Source organism: Lonchura striata, chromosome 10 (genome assembly GCF_046129695.1).
Source record: "Lonchura striata isolate bLonStr1 chromosome 10, bLonStr1.mat, whole genome shotgun sequence".
In the NCBI taxonomy this organism is placed as follows: domain Eukaryota; kingdom Metazoa; phylum Chordata; class Aves; order Passeriformes; family Estrildidae; genus Lonchura; species Lonchura striata.
The window spans coordinates 23,503,499-23,522,959 of NC_134612.1; the positions used below are offsets into that span (position 1 = coordinate 23,503,499).

The following is a 19,461-nucleotide window of genomic DNA, read 5'->3' on the forward strand; positions in this document are numbered from 1 at the left end:
GTAAATTCAAGTTTTTTACATTGAGCAGGAGCTGGTGTAAGTAGGAAAGATCAGAAGTGAAATCACATGCATTGGTCAGAGCAGCTCACTGTCTTTGGGTCGGTGTTGGGGATCTGCAGCTGAGAGCGCAGGCGAGGCTGAGCCATCAGCATCTCCCTCTGAGCACACACCCGCGCTTTGACGTTTTTGGAAGGAAAGTTATGGTGCTTTTAACTTTCTCTTTTTTTTTTAGTGTTTACATTTCTGACATTTGGTAATGGTGGCTGTACTGCTGCCAATAATTCCCTTCATTCACTGGAGACTTGTTATTTATTTTGCACAGTATCGTGCTGTTCATAATTCCGTAGTTTTATAGTGTTTTGTTGCTGAGATTTACAAATTAAGATTTGGTTGTCTCTCAAGTAGCTTGTTGTGATCTGGGTGCTGTCAGCAAGAGATTGTTGTTCATTTGGCCCTCTGGAAACGCTGCACATTTCCCCACAAAATCGTCCGCATACTCCAACGTTTTATGACCAGAGCCTAAAAAGTTAATGCTAAAAATGTGCTCTCGAATCTTAAAGCAAGAAAGTCTTTCTAACAGCTCCTCCTTCTGCTTTCTTCTGGCACAAGCTCACCAGAGGTAATATAAAATATAATGGGAAGGCAAACTGGGAAATGGACGTTACGTGGCCAAACGTGTGCGTGTACAAGGAGTGACAAATGCAAGTCAGGGCTGAGTGTGCACATCGAGACTGTGTGGGGCTGCCTGGGGTCACTCAGCCTCCGTAGCTCCTGGAAAATAAAAGGGGGGATAAAAGAAAAAGAAGGGAATAAAAAGGGGAAATAAAAATAAGGTGAAGCTGAGGATGCGTGTCCGTGGTTGTGGCTAGAGCTGGAGGGCAGAGACGATGCAGCCCAGCTGGTGCACGAGACCCCAGCCCAGCTGGAGCCACAGCCAGTGCTGGGTGCAGGCGTGGGGGGACACCCCAATTCTTCCTGCCTCCCCCTGGGACACAAAGCAGCTCAGCAGCCCTGGTAGCACGGGGAGACCCCAGTCTCTGCTCGCTCCGAGCCACAGACACTGGATCAGCAGTAATTGTTCACCTCTAATTGCTTCAACTCATCTGTAAAATTCACAAGCAAACATTGGGCTGTACCTGAGAAGGTAAAAGATCCTTCCAGTGTTCCCAGCCTCATGCTGCCCACAAGTTTCTGCTACTAAATTCAAGCTTGACTGATAGGTATGGCTCCCAGACTGCTCGAGGCAGGATTGAGATGAACTCAGGGTGCTGTGTAATCTGGTCTTTCTGCTGTGTTTTACCTACTATATTTAACAAAAAGGGGGAAAGAAAAACATTTTTTTGTCATTTTCTCTCCTAGAGTTTTTTCAGAGACATACCATCCCACTCCCTGACTCACGGCTGAGCTTAGGTTTCATCACTTAGGATCAACTTTACAAAAGGCCTGGGCTCTTTCTTATGACTGTATAAATGAGCTTTGCTGAGATGAACAGCTTGATAATGGTGGGATGCAGTCAAAACATGCACGCTGGATGCAACTCATGTTTCATTTGATTGCAGCTGGAGTAGGGCTTAAAAGCTGCATTTTTTCACTTTTTTTTTTTTTTTAATTTCAAATGAGGTCTATGTAGGATTTCTCTTAGCTGTCTTACTATTATCTGCTGTCATGCCCAATCTAACCTGAACATACATAATTTTAGGTGTATATCAATAATGAAATTCCACAAACAGAGCCCTCAGTTTTTTCTTTCCCCTAAAGAGACTACAGTGTGTGCAGAGCTGCAGAGAGTCTTGTCACTGTTCTTGCCCTGGAATGTGTTTTTTTCAGCTCAGAGTCAGTTTAGGATTCTAGAGCAGTTTCTGCTAACTCGGACGACTTCTTTCTGTTATCGTTAAATATCTGTTAGTTCAACTTTTTAATGACTTCAGAATGACTGGCTCTCTTAGGCTTTCTGGCAGTGCTGTCAGCCCAGCAAAAGCACTGTTTTAAAAGATGTATGTTAATGAAAGTGCAGTTGCAAATCAAGCAGTGGCATGGCAGCGTCTGTCACACATTCCAGGCTGAGATCACGGTCACCTTCAAACTACAAAATATTTTTTTTAAGCTTTTTTTATTTTTAGAAAGATTGTTGGTAGGTGTTGAAGTTAAAACCCCAGAATATTGCTTGCAGAGTTCTGACAGTGATACAGACACATAGGCTGTGAAACTGCCCTGGGCTTCCAGGTCTCTTTCCCCCCAGCAAAGCAGCTCCTGAAGAGTCCCCTTGGTTTATGCACGGAAAACTCAGAGTGACTCAAGATCACTTTACTGAGGTTTTAGATTGCTGTGCGTGCTGAAATAGGTTTTTGGTGGGTTTTTGTGTGTGTGTTTTGTTTCCTTGCCTTATGCTCAAGTACGTGCCACTGCAAAGGGAGCAAAACCAGTAGTATCACACTCTTAACAATGTGCCCAATGTCAGTAATATAAACTTACAGGAGTGAACCTACTGCTGTAGGTTTCACCAGATCTGATCCCACCTTACATGTTTTACAAACTTTTTTAATCTGCAGGCAGAGCTTCATGTTTCAGGTTTTATGGCCGCGGCCCCCTGTCCATGGTGGGCAGGGGCTCCTTGCACAGCCACCTGCAAAAGTTGTGTATTTAAGGAATAGTTTTGAGGCTTTGTTGTCAGAGAGTGAAATTAATGTTTTGGCTCTTGTGGGTCAGGAGGGCACGCACACACTGAGCTCATACGGGGCCCTGCTCTGCCGTGATTCTTCCTATGAGTTGTTGGTCATTAAGCAAATAAAGCTTAATCCAACTCCCACTAAAAATCTGTCTCCAGTGGAGCAGGGATGTTTTGGCTTGGGGCTGGTGGAACGAAGAGCTGCTCAGGGGTGATTTTCCACTTGCTGCAGTCAGAGCTGAGGCTGTGGGTGAAATTCCTGGCTTTATGACTGCCTGTGTTATCTGGAATTTGATGCACTGGTGGTGTTACTGCTCTCAGCATTGGACTGTCCTGATATGACCTAAAGTAAGCTGTTTAGAACCAAACCTAGAAACTTGTTGCCATTTCTGAAAAGTGATGAGGTTTTTCTTGATGATTCATGTTTCATAAAAGTGATAAGGCATTGGAGAATGGTTGCAGGAGAGGGGTCATGGATCAATGGAACAGTTATTCATTGATACCTCTGTCAAAGACCCCAGAATCAGAATCAGCCTGTGTCTGGCCTGGGAACAGGGAAATAGGCTCTGTGTCTAGGCCTGGGAAACTGTACAAGGTCTGTCTAGGCCTGGGAAATAGTACAAGGTCGGAATGAGATAATAAGGATGAGCATATCCTTGGAGATACGCTTGTGCAAGAATAGGCTGCATGACAAGATGTGCCCAGAGAAGATGGGATGTACCACGACAACCTGACTAGAGATGAGAAACTTGGCTTAATTGTAAATGCACGTAGGCTAAACAGAACAATGACCTCTGTAAATTGACCAATGAGAGCTGTTGCAAAAACCTCCAAATCATTCTGTTTTATTGGAACAAAGATTCTTTGTGGCTCTTCTCCAGTGACCTGTAATACATGCTTCTGACTTTTTCAAATTAACAGTGCAAGTGCATCTATACATGGCTGAATAGAATTACAAGGTTGTATAGGTCCAAACACCCATTCTAATACCTTTATATCCTCCTTCTTTCCCCCTCTGTCTTTTAATTGCTGAGTGAGAGCACCTAACAGGTGTTTTGGCTGAGACAGAATAGGAATGTCTATGGGTAAGTCAGGATCTCTGTGATCCACAGCTCTCTGTGCAACAGCAGTAGCAACATCCAGCACAATCGTGCGTTGTTTGTCAGCTAAGTGAATTGGTGTAGCAGGATTTGTGCCTTTCAGCAGTGGTCTCAGTTCATCAAGTTCAGCATTAGAAATACCAACAACAGGACGAAGCCATTCTATATCTCCCATAAATCATTGCATGCCATGTAAGGTTTTTAGCTCCAGCTGCAAATCAACTTTCTGTGGCCGAATATGCATGTCAGAAATCACCCAGCCTAAATATTTCCAGGGAGCAGAGCGCTGTACTTTCTCTGGAGCAGCACACAAGTTGTTACTCAGTAACTTTGCAAGAATGAAAGCTTCCTGCTGAGCAGTGAACGAGCTTTCTTGTGCCAACAGAATATCATCCATGTAGTGATATATCACCATGTTAGGAAAAGCAGCTTGAACAGGTAACAGAGCAGCATCCACAAAAAGTTGACACAGCACAGGACTGTTGTGTATTCCCTGAGTCGTCCACTCATATCTGCTTGCTGGTGCCTCACGATTTAATGAGGGTAAGGTAAATGCCAATCTTTTGGTATCCTTTGGATGAAGGCAAATTGTGAAGAAACAGTCTTTTAAATCAATTAAAAGGAGATTCCAACCCCCAGGCAGCATAGCTGGATTTGGGAGACCTGGCTGTAAGGCCCCCATTGCTTCCATCTGGGCATTGACTGCATGTAAATCATGCAGCAAACAAAATTTTCCTGATTTTTTTCTTAATAACAAATACTGGAGTATTCCAGGGGCTAGTAGAAGGTTTAATGTGACCTTGCTGTAACTGTTCAGTAACAAGGGAATGAGCTTGTTGTAGGCTTTCTCTCTTTAGCGGCCACTGCTCGATCCAGACTGGATCATCGGATTTCCAGGTTAGGGGGATCGGGAAAGCCCAAGTAGTGACCGCTATTAAAAATGATCATTGTCACAAGGCGAGCCTCTAATTGCATGAGAATGTCACAGCCAATTAATGCATCGACCTTGGGTGGTAGTGACATAACAGTAAGAAATTGTACACAGGTGTGACTATCCAGTGATAAACGAATTTTATCCCCGCTCCGACAGACTGAAGCTGCACCTCCAATTCCCTCCAGCCCAGCAACCATAGGGGAAAGCAGCCAGGAGGCAGGCCAACAGTCCTTGCTGATAATGGTGATGTCAGCTCCGGTATCCAAAAGTGCAGAAAGCTGCAGTCTTTGTTGGCCATTCTCCAAAAGAACAGGAGCTTTTGGTCTTTCCTCCACAGGCAAACACAGCAAAGCCATACCCCCCGTAGATCCAAAGCCATCAGGTCCCCTCTGCTGGTGCATGATGCACGAGGCAGCTTCTGTCAGCTGTAATGTAGGAACCAACTGAGCAATTTTACTCCCAGCAGGAATAATATGGAAAAATGTCATAGCAACAATAAGGATTTCACCTGTAAAGTCAGCATCAATTACTCCAGGTAAAATAAAAAGTCCTTTTAATCCAGCAGATGAACGTCCTAAAAGAAGAGCACCACAAGGTTTTTCTTTGTACATTACTGGTCCTTTAATCCCTGTAGGAATCCTTGTTGGCTTCATGTCAGTCAGGGTAATGTCTATTGTTGTTGTCAGGTCCAAGCTGAGACTCCTGCTTGTGGCTGGCTGGAGGGAGCTGGCTAGCTGCAGTTGTCTGGGGGATGCCACACAGGAGCTGCTGTTGGGGTCATCACGTCTCAGCTCTTCTCGCTCCGCTTCGTGTTTCCCGATCATCTGCAGGCTTCCGTGGAATGAGAATCCATGGAGCACTTGTTGCACCAAACTGTCCCTTCTCTGCAGTTGTGTGAAAATGTCCTACTTTCCCACAGCAGAAGCATTTGAGACGAGATTGTTGCTTAGGTTTATTTATTGGTTGTAGTGGAGTTAAGGCAGCAAAGGCTTGTGTCTGGGCTTGCACTAGATCTTCCCCTACATCCCTAAGTGCCTCAGCTAACATTGCCTGTGAACCTGTAGGAATCCTAGACATCCTCTCTAGCATTTCCTCTACTGTTGCATCAATGCTCATTGAAGTAATAACATTTCTAGTAGTAGCATTGCAATTTTCTAGGAAACACTGTCGTAATAGAGCTCCCTTCATAAAATCCTGAACATTAGCCTGATTAATGGCCTCAGTTATTCTATCAACAGAGGAGGCAAAAGACTCCTCTCTTCCTTGCTTAATAGACATGTAAGAAGGAGACACTGGTGCTGTTCTAACCCTGATAATTTCTCAGCTCCTACTCGTGCCTGCATCTCAGTTGTGGCAAACTGCCCAGTACCCATCATTTGCTCAACTGTTATTCCATGCAAAGGATCATTTTGCTGTCGTGGGATGGCAGCAAAACGATCACTCAATTGAAGCCAGTGAGCTTGCCACAGCATCAACTGAGATGTGTCATAATCATTCTCATAATACCCTTAACATCTTCAGGAAGAAGCAAACCTGAGCCCCATATGTAGTTAAGCATTTGTTTAGCAGGCTCACCATGAAGCCCACAATCATTAACTGTTGCTCATAATTATTAAAGTAATTTCCAATCTACAGGAATATAATTAGCTGTCAGACCTCCTCCTGCATTTGGTGTATAGGAAACAGGAAAGGCCTGCAAATCTATAGCAGAGCATAAATCATAATCTTTATTATTTATTGCTTCTTTTTGAATACTTAACCAATTTATTCTCTGAATTGCTGACAATTTTTTAGGATGTCCTTGCTTAGAAGGAACCCCAGCAGCTTTTAATATTTCTTTGTGATGATTTTGAGCAGTCTCCTCCTCTAGGAGTTCTCCTTCACTCTCTGGGTGTCCCTGATAGTTTGTCATTGACTGTTCACTCATGGGAAGGGAATCTGTGAATAGAACTAAAAGCAGGATTAAAAGCAAAGGGAGTTTTAGAGGGAGTTTCATGGGGAGCAGTGGGTTGTTTATCACAGGATGAATTTGCATCTCAGTTATATAACCCACTGGTGGACTAGGATTATAATCTACTCCTAAGGCATGCATTCCTGGTTTATTACTAATTCCCTCTTTATCTAGAGCAACAGTGGCTACAGCAGCAACTTTTTTCTCCGCCTGATATCTTTGCAAACAATTTTTGACTGAACGCCAAGGTTTCTTTAGCTTTCGGGCAGTCTTATCATCATCAATAAATTTAAGCCAAAGCACTTCTCCTGACTCACACCACTGGTCTACCTCAAAGAGATCCCCCGAGGTTTTGAACAAACCCCAAGCCTCACTGTACGTGTACAATGCCAGAGGATCTTTATTAAGATCTCGGCTATATCTCGTTTCTTTAAGAAACTAATAAAGATCTGGAGGGCCACTTCGCTTTCCATTGGGCAGAAAGATTAATCTACCTGAATTGATTAATCTATCCCTGTTTAGTGCAGCCTTTTGTACCTTGCAAGCCGGTGATCCTCCTCCGGACATTGAGTCGAGCTTTTCTCCAACTCAGGCATGAGACAACTCCTCATGCCAGCATCGAGTCAATCTTCGGCCTGCCAATCGCTGAATATCGGCACTGCTCCGGAATCACTGCCTTAGGGCAAGGACTTGAGGCCCCACGTTGGGCGCCAAAAATGAAGCCGCAGGTGGAGGGAAGATGAGCACAATCAGTATGATTGATAAGCAAGCCTCATTTATTCAAAAATCCTGTCCATTTATAGAGGGTTTGCTACAAGCAAAGTCAACAACAGCTCTCATTGGTCAATTTACAGAGGTCATTGTTCTGTTTAGCCTACGTGCATTTACAATTAAGCCAAGTTTCTCATCTCTAGTCAGGTTGTCGTGGTACATCCCATCTTCTCTGGGCGCATCTTGTCATGCAGCCTATTCTTGTACAAAGATATCTCCAAGGATAGGCTCATCCTTATTATCTCATTCCGACCTTGTACTGTTTCCCAGGCCTAGACACAGATCCAATTTTCCAAGCTCTGTTCCCAGGCCAGACACCGGCTGATTCTGATTCTGGGCTCTTCAACAGAGGTATCAATGAATAACTGTTCCATTGATCCATGACCCCTCTCCTGCAACTATTCTCCAACAATAAGGAATTTTCTGTGATGAGGGCTGTCAAGTCCTACTCATCCACGTGTTAAAGCGTAGAGAATTATGGGCAACCATGGAGCCCATAAGGACAAGACTGCACCTTGCTTGATATTGGTGTGGCTCATTTGGGTTCATGGGTATTAGATTGGTTAGATAGCTCAGAACAGGCGGGTGACAGAAGCTGGGGCATGGTGTCAGTGGATAGTGACCTCAGGGAAGAGGTTCTGCAGGACCAGAGCAGCCTGCTTGAACCAAGGATTTCACAGAAGCTAAAATTCACTGACAGTGGAAGAACACCTGAGTGATGGTGGGGAGAGAGGTGGCCTGCAGCCCTCCAAGATGCCAAAAAGGATGTCCTGCAGAGAGGTATCCTGCAGTTCCCTTCTTGTTTTCGGGAGCAGTAGGTGCTTTCCTTCACAAGGTGTAAAAATGGGGATTCCTGGGGCATCCTTCCACCAGTCCTTCCTGCATAGAGATTTTGGGGCATTTTGGAAATGAAGAAGGAAAGGATTCACAGCCCTGGTGCTGAGGCACTGTGGTGCTCCCCTGCAGGAAGAAGGGGAGGGTTATTTCTCCCCACTGGGCTCCCCTTGTGCCCCTGCAGCTCCTTGCATGCAGAGACTTGCTGACTTTTGCCTCTGAATTTTTGCTGAAGTTTTCTTTGGGCCCAGTACAGCTCTCAGGCAGGACTCCTCTACCTTGGCCCTTGAAAAAACTCCAGTTTGTTTCAATTTGTCATTTGCCTAAGTATAGGAAAAAGAACCTGGCTCAAGTTTCATCACACAGCTCTCCAGCTGCACAATTTGTTCATCACAGGAGCTAAAATTGAAGCTGTACCATTTGGACCTTTTTATTTCTTGTTTTTTTTCCCTTCAAACTCCTAATTAGAGCTTGTTGTGAAGTTGTGTGTCTGTTCATCCTTCTGATTTATTTGTCAGGTGTAATTCCTGATTTTGATGGAACTCCTTGGACATAATGCTCATTAGTAGTTTTGGATATTTAATTTGTTTGGCTTTTCAAGTAAATTCCAGTCTTGCTCCAAAGCAGTGTGGAGGTGGATGCTAGCTGGCAGCATGCATGCTGCCTCTTGGGGCACATTCCCCAAGGGGGTTGGGAGATGAGGCTGCCTTGCTCAGGGTGGGTGTACCCATGGAATGTGCACCCATGCAATTGGTGCTGGTGGGGCTCACCATGGAGCAATCCACTTTTAGGATCTTCTGCTCCATCCCACCATCCCAAGCTGGGTCCTCCTGTTTGCACCAGTGCAGGACAGGATCCATGGGTGCTTCCCCTGTGAGTTCAGCACATGGTTTGGGGGTTAAAAGACAAATGGCATCGACTTGGAGTGGCATCTCTAGCCTGCCCTAAAATCTGAATTTCCCAGGCAGCTCTGGAGCATGTGCAATTCTTTCCCAAGCTGTAGGCAGGAATAAAGGGTTCAGTTGGATGCACCAGAACACAGCTCCTCTTTGGGGCACCACAAACGTGTGCGTGGCAGTTCCCGCCTTCGCTCACACTCAGTGACTGAGTTGCTGCTTTTCCCCCCAAAACCTTAACTTCAGTTAACCCTCCTGGTTCTGGGGACTGCTGATGGGAGCAGAGGGGGGTCCAGGCAGGGCCGGTGTGGGGCTGGCAGAGGCAGGGGGATGGCTGGGGTGCTTCAAAGCACACGGGCTCAGCGGCCGAGCGTGGCCCCAGCCGAGCTCGCGGGGAGCGCGTTTCGCTATTATTTCAATTATTACAACTTCCTGAATAGGTCGAAGGTCGTTCATAATTCACGCTTCTGTCATCTTTACACATGCCAAATGCAGTCTATTAAGCATAAATAAAATTTCAAGTGCCTGACCAGGAAAAGTAAACTGGGATTCATAACAATGAGGCCTTATTCATCCATTTAAAAGTGAATTGTGTGTGTTCCTTTTTTTTTTTTTTTTTTTCCCCCTCCCCTTTCCCTTTATGGATTTGCAGTTTGGGAGCTTTTATTTCTGCTCGGTAGCACAGATCTCTGACCTGCGGTGTGGGCAGGCACAGAGCACTGATGAGCCAGGCCTCCCCCAGCTTCTCCCCACCTCAGACCCCCTGAACTTTGAAAGTGTTTCCAGACCTGAATCCGATTTTGCTCTTCCTACATAAACTGTAGTCACACACCGTTGATCCCAGGGCATGTGAAATGAGCATCTGGACTTTGCTTTTATTTTCTCCCCCACCCCTCCTTTGGTGGTTCCTCTCCTGTGCAGAAGCTCTTCCTATAGTTGCTCTCAAGCAGACCAGTGCAGGTGAACCCAAAAAAGTTGGTTAATGGGACAGGCTCAGTCAGCTGGAAAGATGATAGCCAGAAAATTGAAGCCTTTCATTAATTACAGTAGAGTCAGGACTATGCACCAGAAATCTTCAAGCTTAGCAAATTGAAAAATCCAGTTATTTTATGATAGCATTTTCTAAAACAAAATATGCTGCCCAGGGTAGAGGTGCTGTTCTTGCAAAACCCCAAGGGATACCTGTGGAGCTGGGGGGAATTTGTGAGGTTTCCCATCTGGGGGTTGCAGGACTTCCCTCTTCCCTGCCTGCCCTCAGTCATCTGCTGCTGCCTCAACATTTGGATCATGTGGTTCATTTCAACAGTTGGCTTCTCACTTTGTGCCATACAGGGTAATTCCAGGAGGTTTTTGGTGGGAGGAGTGAGAAAAAAAAGCTATTCATGTGAAGTAATAAGGACAGCTCTTAAAATCAGAATAAATTTACCTGTATGATCCTTTTGATTTAAAATTCAATATGTTTTATTTTAGATTCTCACTGCAATGCAAATTGATGTATAAAGGGTTAGTGCAAGTGAATTATCTCTGTATATACAGAAATTTTTAAATTTTTTTTTAATAATAATTAAAGTTAGTACTCTAGTGATGTGAAAATGCTGGAGCTGGAAATCTGTCACTCAGCCTTTGTTTTGGAGAATATTAGGTCTGAGATGCAAAGTAAACATTACTCAGCTTAAAAAATGGAGGTTTTTGAAACACTCATCTTGTTTCCCTGCTGAGGGACAGAGAGGTTGGTCAGGCAGTTTCTGGTAGGTAGGTGGATCATCTCTGGATGTTTAAATACCAATGCAGACAAGCCAGCTGGCTGCAGAGTCTGCTCCTGCTCAGGGATGTGTCCCGCAGCTGCAGCAAAGATGCTGCATCGTCCTGGGCTGCCCCAAGAGCACAGCGCCTGTGAACAAGACCCTCTTTATGCCCCAGTCCATGTGTCCTCCCTCTGTGAGGCGAGGTGAAAAGGTCTGTCCAGGCACCTTTGATGGCACAGGGAAAATACCGGAGAAGGCTCTGCCATGGTTTTCGTTCGCTCCTTGGTGTGGGTGCAAAACCAACCCAGGAACAACAGCGGCGTTTACGTGACTGGGAAACAAAGCTGACAAAAGAAGCAAGTCCTGGGCAGAGCAGAAGCTTTGGCATGGTCCCTCTGGGATGGTGGAAGTCCTTCTGAGTCCTGGCTGCTGTGTGCTGCTCCTTCTGTGTCCTGTCCTTCTGCTTCCACCCCAAGATGGAGGTCTCCAGAAGTCTTTTCAGTCAGTGTGCACATGTCATTATTCCACGCATTATTGTCACCCCAAACCAGCCAGCAACTGGGCCTATCTTCCACAGATCCAACTGCAGCTTACCTTTCAGATATGCAGAAGCCATTACACTTCTGGAATTGAAAATCCACTTTTCAACACCTTCATCGTAACAAATGGAAAACCAAGCATTGCTTGCAGCAAATATTCACTGGATGTGGCATTGTCCCCAGGTTTATTTGCAGGAGGTAAAAGCTGGCTCCATTTACATGTGTTTTGGCCTTTGGTGGGATGAGCTGTGTTGCCTCAGTGCAGCCCCAGCACGCTGAAGCCCACCAAGAAGCCCTGTATCCTTTGGCACTGGCAGCAGCTTTTGGATCCACAGGAGGTTGTGGTACCAGATACTTGCCTGGCTGCATGAAGGGATATGCACAGGACACTGCCAGGCTCTCTTGGCCTCCAAAACGCTCAGTGGAGTTTGAAATCCCCTCACAAGAGATACGAATGGGGAGCCCAAGCAGCCCAGGCTGGGGGTTTGATGGTGGTGCTGTGCATGAGAGGGAGGGTGGATCACACTGCCTGTAAACTCCTTCTCCTGGTTTTTATGAGGGAAATTGGCCACAAGCAGGGGGTTGTGGCACTGGTACCTTGTGCCTGATGTGTTTTGCCAGCACTTCTGTCACCTGGTGAGGGGTGAGCCCTGGGGTGTGGGATGAGCTGCCCCAGCAGCCTCCACTGCCACCCCCTGCACTGTTCCCTGGAGTGGCTTTTGGGACAAACTGCAGGGAAAAACCCTCCGAACCTGAGGAAATGCATCCAAATTCGCTGTTTTGAGGCTTGTGCCGGCAGAAAGGACGGGGCTGTACGGCCACCTCCTGGAGGAGCCCGGTATGTGCTGGTGGCGATGCTCTGCGTGAGCCTGGCAGGGAAAGCACCACCCTGGGTGACACCCTCGTGGGACCGGGCACCGCAGGTGCCCACGGACCTCCAGACACCTGCCCCTACCTGTGACAAGCTCACCTGTGGGACTTTGAACACTGGAGGGGATTTGCTGCGTCTCTCCCCGTGCACTGCAATGAGTGTTGAGTCAAGAGTTTGGAAGCAAACCCTTTAAAAATACATTAGTGTGAGAAAAAAAGCAAAGGCATCATTTTTTAGCATAGGAAACATAGCTGTCGTGTGGTTTTGTTTAACAAGGCCCGAGGAAGTTACTAATATTTATTTGAGCTGCTTCATGGAGCTTTTTAGTGCTCTTCATGTTTCCTGCTGAGACAGAAAGCAGCCAGATGGATTTTGGGAATTTCCTTTCAGCAGTCTCGTGGTGCTGGCATGTGCTTCCTCTGGTGCACAGACCCAAGGGAGGGTGTCCCCTTTTCTCTCCCCCACAGCCTCCTGCCACCCCAAAGGGCTCCTTCCCACAGCCCAGCATCACCTGTATGAAGGGACAAGGTGTCACCAGCCAGGGCCACACCAGCAGCTTTGGATGCTCATGGTATTTCTTCATCCAGGACTGATTTTTCCCTTGGTTTCCATTTGAAGCTAAGGAATAGCCAGGTGCACAAGCTTCTCTCCTTACATCTTTTTGGACTGTGTAGATGGTTGGAATGGGGGGCTGGATGGCGGTGGTTTAACCAGCAGCATCTCCTCATGTCTGCTTTAGAATTATAGGAACATTAAGGTTGGAAAAGACATCCAAGATAATCCAGTACAAGAATTAAAGTTACTTTAGTACTTTTTCCCAGTGCAACAGGAGTTCCTTCTCTTACCAGGATCACTCAGAGATGTGTTCTATGGCTGCTCTGTACTTTGGTTTGGTATAACTCAGCAGACAAGTTGTTGGTGATATCTTCAGCCATCACAAAGCTCATTTTGCAGCGGAGGCTGTTGAAAACAGTCCTTTTTATCCTCACAGAGCCCAAAACACAACGGCTTTGGGGCTGGAAGGAGCAGACTTGCCATGGTCAATCAGCTTCTCTCCAGCAGCACATGATGAGTGGGCAGGCTCTGGCCACAAGGTCTTCCCCACTCACCAGCAGGAGTTGGTGCTTCTTTGCCTGTTGTGGTACTTACCTTGCTTTTTCTTTCTTTATTTTTTTTTTCCCAGATATTCTACAGAGTGGTAGCAGATATTGAACCAGGAGAGGAGCTCTTACTGTTCATGAAGAGTGAAGATTATTCACATGAAACAATGGCTCCGGACATCCACGGTCAGCCTCTTCCTACTGTTTTATCTGACAGAAAGTATCACTGAAATTAACCCAGAATTCAGGAAGACTTTTTCTTGTGTTGAAATCTGGGATGGCTTCACTGCAGCCAGAGAGGAGAGCTGGACTGTGGTTGCATTTGTCCATCTTCTGCCCTTCTGTTCCTGATTGAAACTTGATGGTTTTGTGGGGTTGCAAAAGAAGTACAACAGTCCATGTCCTTATCTCAAGACTGTGCTGCTCCTGCAGGACATGCATGGGCCCTGGTTATAGGTTATTTTTTGTCATTTAGCCAAACAACTGTGACCTTGAGAAGAGGAAATCTGAGATTATCAGTATTGCTGTCACTTCTGAGGACATCTCAGCCATTCTTACTCATCATACTTGTCTTTTACTCATCCCACACACAGATTCTTTGTCTGAAACTCCTGAGTTGTTGCTCAGATTTGTCCCCCAGTCTCCATCTAAAATCTCCTTTAGCTGTGCTGCCTGTTGGGCAGTGGGTTATCAGCCACAGTGGGAACTGGGTGTGGGCTATCTGTTTAATGCCCAGCATGTTGGCAGTTTGTGCCCCAAGGGACATTGTACAAATTTTCAGGGGTTCAGGGACAATGCGCAGGGCAGGAATTATCAAGATCTCCACTTTCTTGCAACTACTTGTACATTTAAAGTAGCATTTCTTGTTCTCTTAAGAAAAAACTAGGGGTTACACATTCATTCCCATTTGGTTTTTGAATTTTTTCCCACAGTGGTGACTTTGTTTAGTTACTGCTGAAGGTGTCCCCTGTCCAGCACCTCTTCTCCCTGCCCAGTCCCATGGTCAAGTAGCTATTGTGTAAATGACACCAGAGGAAATCTCTGCAGTCACATGCAGGATCATGTCCCACAGGGCTAATTTAGAAGCAGACTGAGCCAAAGTGTTGCTCGTGTACAGCCAAGAGCAGAGCCCCATGACACTTTCTCTGGATCAGCTCAACTGTCGAGTAGCAACCAAGAACATTTGTTGGGGATTCCAGCCAGTGCCTTTCTGACTCAGAGCCTCAGGGCATTTATATCTGGAACCAAACCAGGGTGTCTGGCTCCTTGTATGGACCAACACTAGGAAACAGCAGAAAAAAAAAAACAAAACAAAACAAACATTGTGGGATGCTCTTCTTCAAGTTTGTTTTTTGGGGATTTTCTTCAGTTAATCTATTATTTTGCAGGAATTACTAATTAAGGGAATGCAATACTCAATCCAAAGTAACACTTTGCTGATATTCTACACTTTCCAGCAAGAAATTATGACCAATTTTTTTGAATTTAAGGCAAATAATTTAACTTCATGTGTCTCTGGCTTACTTTGAACAGGGCTGAGTGCTGCAGACTGTGATGAAAATGAAAAGGCTTTTAAAAACTCTAAACAGCCTTTTGATTATTTTAGATGCTGGTGTTTGTGTCTGAGTCAGTCCCATTTCATTGAGAAATGCAGAGACTGGCAGCCTCTGCTGGATATTCATGTTAGACCCTGTATAATTCCATTTAGGATGGTATTTTAAACTTTTGTCCTAAGCTGGTGCTAGGGATTCCTTTTGGATGTCACCCAGGCAGTTAACGTGGAATCAAAGCATTATTATAAAGCATTCTTAGGAATCCTTCTTTCTTTTGGGGTTCTTCTCATTTTTTTAATTGAGGAGCAATTCATTAACCACACCATCCTCCAACTTCTGATGGGGGGGTGGTTAAAGATGAGTGAAAACTGAGGTGGTGTCCCTGTGCCCGACCCCTGTGTGTTGCAGAGGAGCGCCAGTACCGCTGCGAGGACTGTGACCAGCTCTTTGAGTCCAAGGCTGAGCTGGTGGACCACCAGAAGTTCCCCTGCAGCACACCTCACTCTGCCTTCTCCATGGTGGAGGAGGACTTCCAGAAGAAGCTGGAGAACGAGAATGACCTTCAGGACGTGCATGAAATCCAGGAGTGTAAAGAGTGTGACCAGGTCTTCCCAGACTTACAAAGGTAGGAGAAGGTGCTTAAAACATGATTGAATGGGGCAGATTCTGTGATGGCTTCAGCTGGATCCTGCAGGGCATCAGAACCTGATACTTTCACCTCCTGCAGAAACCAAGGGTGAAGATGAGCAGGATTTTTATTCCACCTGGTGGTTTATGGTATAAAAAGCAATAGAGTCTAAAGAAATTAGAAATTTGCTCCTTGTGCTTGAAGTCCTTAGTGAGGACCTTATTTTACGAGCTGTCCCTTTGGATAATTGTTCCTGGATGCTCCAGGTGCTGGTTCTGCAGATGGAGACCTCTCTCCTAAAACGGAGATGTTCCTTCACTCCTCTCCATGGAGCACTTACCCCAGAATCACATGGGGTGTCTCAGATCATGATCCTTGCCCTTGGACAAAACTGATGACACTGAAATTGAAACATGGTGTGCCAAACATCCCTGCCCAGCACAGGTCACCCTGCTGAGCAGGAATTTGTGCAGGCACAAGGCTTTGTTCTTTGGCTGATGCTGGGCAGTGTGTGGCTCCATGTATCTGATTTTCAGTCTGAGGGATTGATTCCAAGGGGCTGATGGAGAAAGATCAAGTCAGAAGAATTGCCTGGGTGGGGCAGGACTCTGGTCTGTGAGGTTGGGAGTTATTCAGTGTTAAAGTTCTTTTCTCCCTGTGAATGAGAGGATGATATCTAACATATGGGAATCATTGAGGAAATGTAAATTTAGCTTAAAATATTAAATATTGAAGAGAAAAAGCAGAAAACAAAGAACAAGTCATCATAAATAGATGGGCAATACTGTGAGAAAGAGTGAAAAATGAGGGTGAATGCAGCAGTTCTGTGAACTTCTGAATTATTGAAAGGCTCATACACCACACAGACAGTTCACTGCAAAAAGTGCCAAAGTGTGCTATATCCAGATTATATGAAACAAAGGGCCCAAATGAGCCGTGCTTGAGGGTGTGAGTAATTACATGGAGAAAGAGCTGAGCAGGAAGATGGGGGTGTTGGGCCCAGGAGTGCCCAGTGCTGACGGCCAGTCTGGGAGCTGGTGCCACAGCCAGGGACAAGAATCTCTCTAGGACTTATGGCATATTTGTTTACGTGATGGAAAGTCAATTGTTATACAAGTATTAGGAGGTAAAGCCAGAATTATTTTCTCCTGCACCCCCCAAAAGAAGAAGAGGGGTACAAGTAAGAGTATCTGCAAAGTGAAAGCATTTCCATTGCCTGTGGCTGAGAATGCAGGTTGCTTTTTGGGCTGCTCAACCCAAACAAGGCTGTAATTCCAGCAGGTTTGGTTCACTGATTCAGCAGAGATGTGAAAACAGTTTGGGCATCCCAGGCTAAAATTTCCTCTTTCCAGTGGGTTTTTTGTGAATCCACTCTTGCATCATGTAATGACCTTTCCTCAAGCAGTGGTGTGAGTTATGACTCTGTATGTGACCAAGCAATACAGCTGTTTAAAAATGCATATTTGCTACAAATGAATGATAAAAATTCAGAGACAAAAATTAAAGATGTGCAACAGAATTTAGGTGAACTTTGAATATCCTAATAAATAGACTGAATAAAACACTAAGAAATGACTAAACAACTACACAATTGCACACAGTTAATCATCAACAATAACTTCAGTTGTGGTGTACCTTATCTAGAGGCTTCTTAAACTCGTCCTGTCCTACTCCAGAGGAGTTATTCCTCATCTATTCCTGCTGTAAGAAAAAATTGACTCCCATCAAAGGAGTGGATTTACAGCAGGTGGTGGCATCCAAGGTGTGTTTAGAGGGAAAGTCATAAGGCAGAAATAATTCAGACTGCAGGGAAGAATTACCAGAGTGAAATACTGAGAGTTGTATGAAATAATCTCCTTGGGGAGCGATGGCAGCAGCATCTCCTGGAGCATTTGCAAGTGGCTGGCAAAACATGAGAGGATGTGTTATTCTGGTGGGGAGAGGGAGGTTCTGCCTTCTGGCTGGGGTGAGCCTGGAACTCACAGGACTCATTTCTGTCAGGACTGGGCCTTTGGGGCTTTTAATTTTTTTTTCTTTTGGCTGTAACAGTGTGCTCTGCTCTCTCCTCTTCCTATAAACCCACATCTCACTGAGCCCTGTTCCTGTTTCCACAGCCTGGAGAAGCACATGCTGTCACACAGCGAGGAGAGGGAGTACAAGTGTGACCAGTGCCCCAAAGCTTTTAACTGGAAGTCCAACTTGATACGTCACCAAATGTCCCATGACAGCGGGAAGCACTACGAGTGTGAGAACTGTGCCAAGGTACAGTGAATTTTTAGGCTGCCTGGCACTTCTTGTGCTGCTGGATGCAGGGGAGCCTGGAAGTGGGGGTGCCCCAGACTGGGATGCAGGAGGGCATAGGGCTTCTGCTGTGCTCCAGATGGTTTCTCAAGGGTTTTCACATCTACTTTGAAAATATGTTCTTTTTCTTTCCCTTTTGATTTGGAAATGGCTGTGGAGTCTGAAATGGGCACTGATGCATGATGCTGAGCATTCTTGAGCTCAGGGCTTGGCTTCTTGAAAGGGTTGGTGGGGTGTAAGGTCAAGGAGGGGAAAGAACCCCCAGGGAAACACAAGGCAGAGGACTCCCTAGGCTGTGTGTCAGCTGCTGGGACCAGAACCTTCAGGACACTACTGCAATATAAATCAAAAATAAGCAATAGCAATGCACTCCAGCTGCACTGAGTACAACTCTCATCTCTAAAGCATCTCCATCACTTCCCAGCACTGGGCTTGCTGTGGGGATTATTTGTATAGTATGTGGTACTCTGCATTTGCTTTTTATCGGATTTCCAAAGCTTGGCCCTTTTTCATGAGGACTTAATTGGGTTTAGGTAGATTTGCTGCAATATTGGGAATTTCACATTGAGCTGACACTTTTAAGGTGTAACCAAGCCCTGGTTTCTAGCTCTGAGTTGTGTACAGGATTACTTGTTGCACACACTCAGGTATCAGTATAAAGTATTTCTATTGCAGTAACATTTGAGGTTTTGAGCAGACACATTTTCACTCATTTCCCATGAAATCCGTGACCTCAAATCTGCAATTTCAAACAGCAAAGTCAAATGTTTCTGCTGCAAAGGGGGTTAACAGACCCACACAATACTTGGGTGATCCTGGGAAACTGAGGCCCCTTCCTGCAGGCACAGCTCCCATTGCTGGCCATTAGCAAGGGTTTTAACTTTAGAATGCTCCCAAAAATAGCTCCAAGGTTTGAATTTTAAAAGACTCTTGTAATAACTGCCTTCTTCCACAGTCAAGTTTCTTGGTTAATCAGTACTCATTTCCTAGCAGGTTTTCACGGACCCCAGCAACCTTCAGAGGCACATTCGTTCCCAGCATGTGGGGGCTCGTGCTCACGCTTGTCCAGAGTGTGGCAAAACCTTTGCCACTTCTTCGGGCCTCAAACAGCATAAACACATCCACAGCAGTGTCAAACCTTTTATATGTAAGTCTTCTACGAAACGTCTTTGATTCAGTGTTGTTTCTCCTGCCGCGAAGCAGCGCGGTCTGGAAGCAGGAGGTTGTGTTCTGCTCCCTTTGAATTCCCCACACAAGGGCTGGGAGTTACTGAATGAGTTCTGGGGGATTTGTGGTCCAATGCAAGGAGTTATTTTCATGTGGTTTTCCTTTTCAGACAGACACTGTGTGCTGTGTAAATGTACCTGTTGTCACGGGGATGGTTTTCCACGCACAGATGCAAAGTGAGGAGTGGGATTTAGCCAGAAGGGGCCATGCCATGTTTGGTGGCTGCACCCTCATTGCTCTGCACCGTGCTGAGCTGGCTGCTCCTCCTGCTGTGGGAGCAGATTTTGGGCTGCAGAGCATCCACAGCAGATGCCATGACTTTTGTTGAATTTTGAAAACAAATCTC

General features: G+C 45.6%; 1 protein-coding gene across 2 annotated transcripts in view; it reads left to right on the forward strand.

The window, feature by feature from the left end:
• Positions 1–19,461, forward strand: part of MECOM (MDS1 and EVI1 complex locus) — a 184,910-nt gene that overhangs the window by 135,660 nt on the left and 29,789 nt on the right. For both annotated transcript variants that reach the window (XM_077785739.1, XM_077785740.1), the window contains exons 3-6: positions 13,490–13,592; positions 15,368–15,584; positions 17,702–17,849; positions 18,879–19,035. In XM_077785739.1, coding sequence (XP_077641865.1) covers positions 13,544–13,592; positions 15,368–15,584; positions 17,702–17,849; positions 18,879–19,035 — 571 coding nt within the window. In that variant the 5' untranslated portion in view covers positions 13,490–13,543. The remainder of the gene's footprint in view (positions 1–13,489; positions 13,593–15,367; positions 15,585–17,701; positions 17,850–18,878; positions 19,036–19,461) is intronic.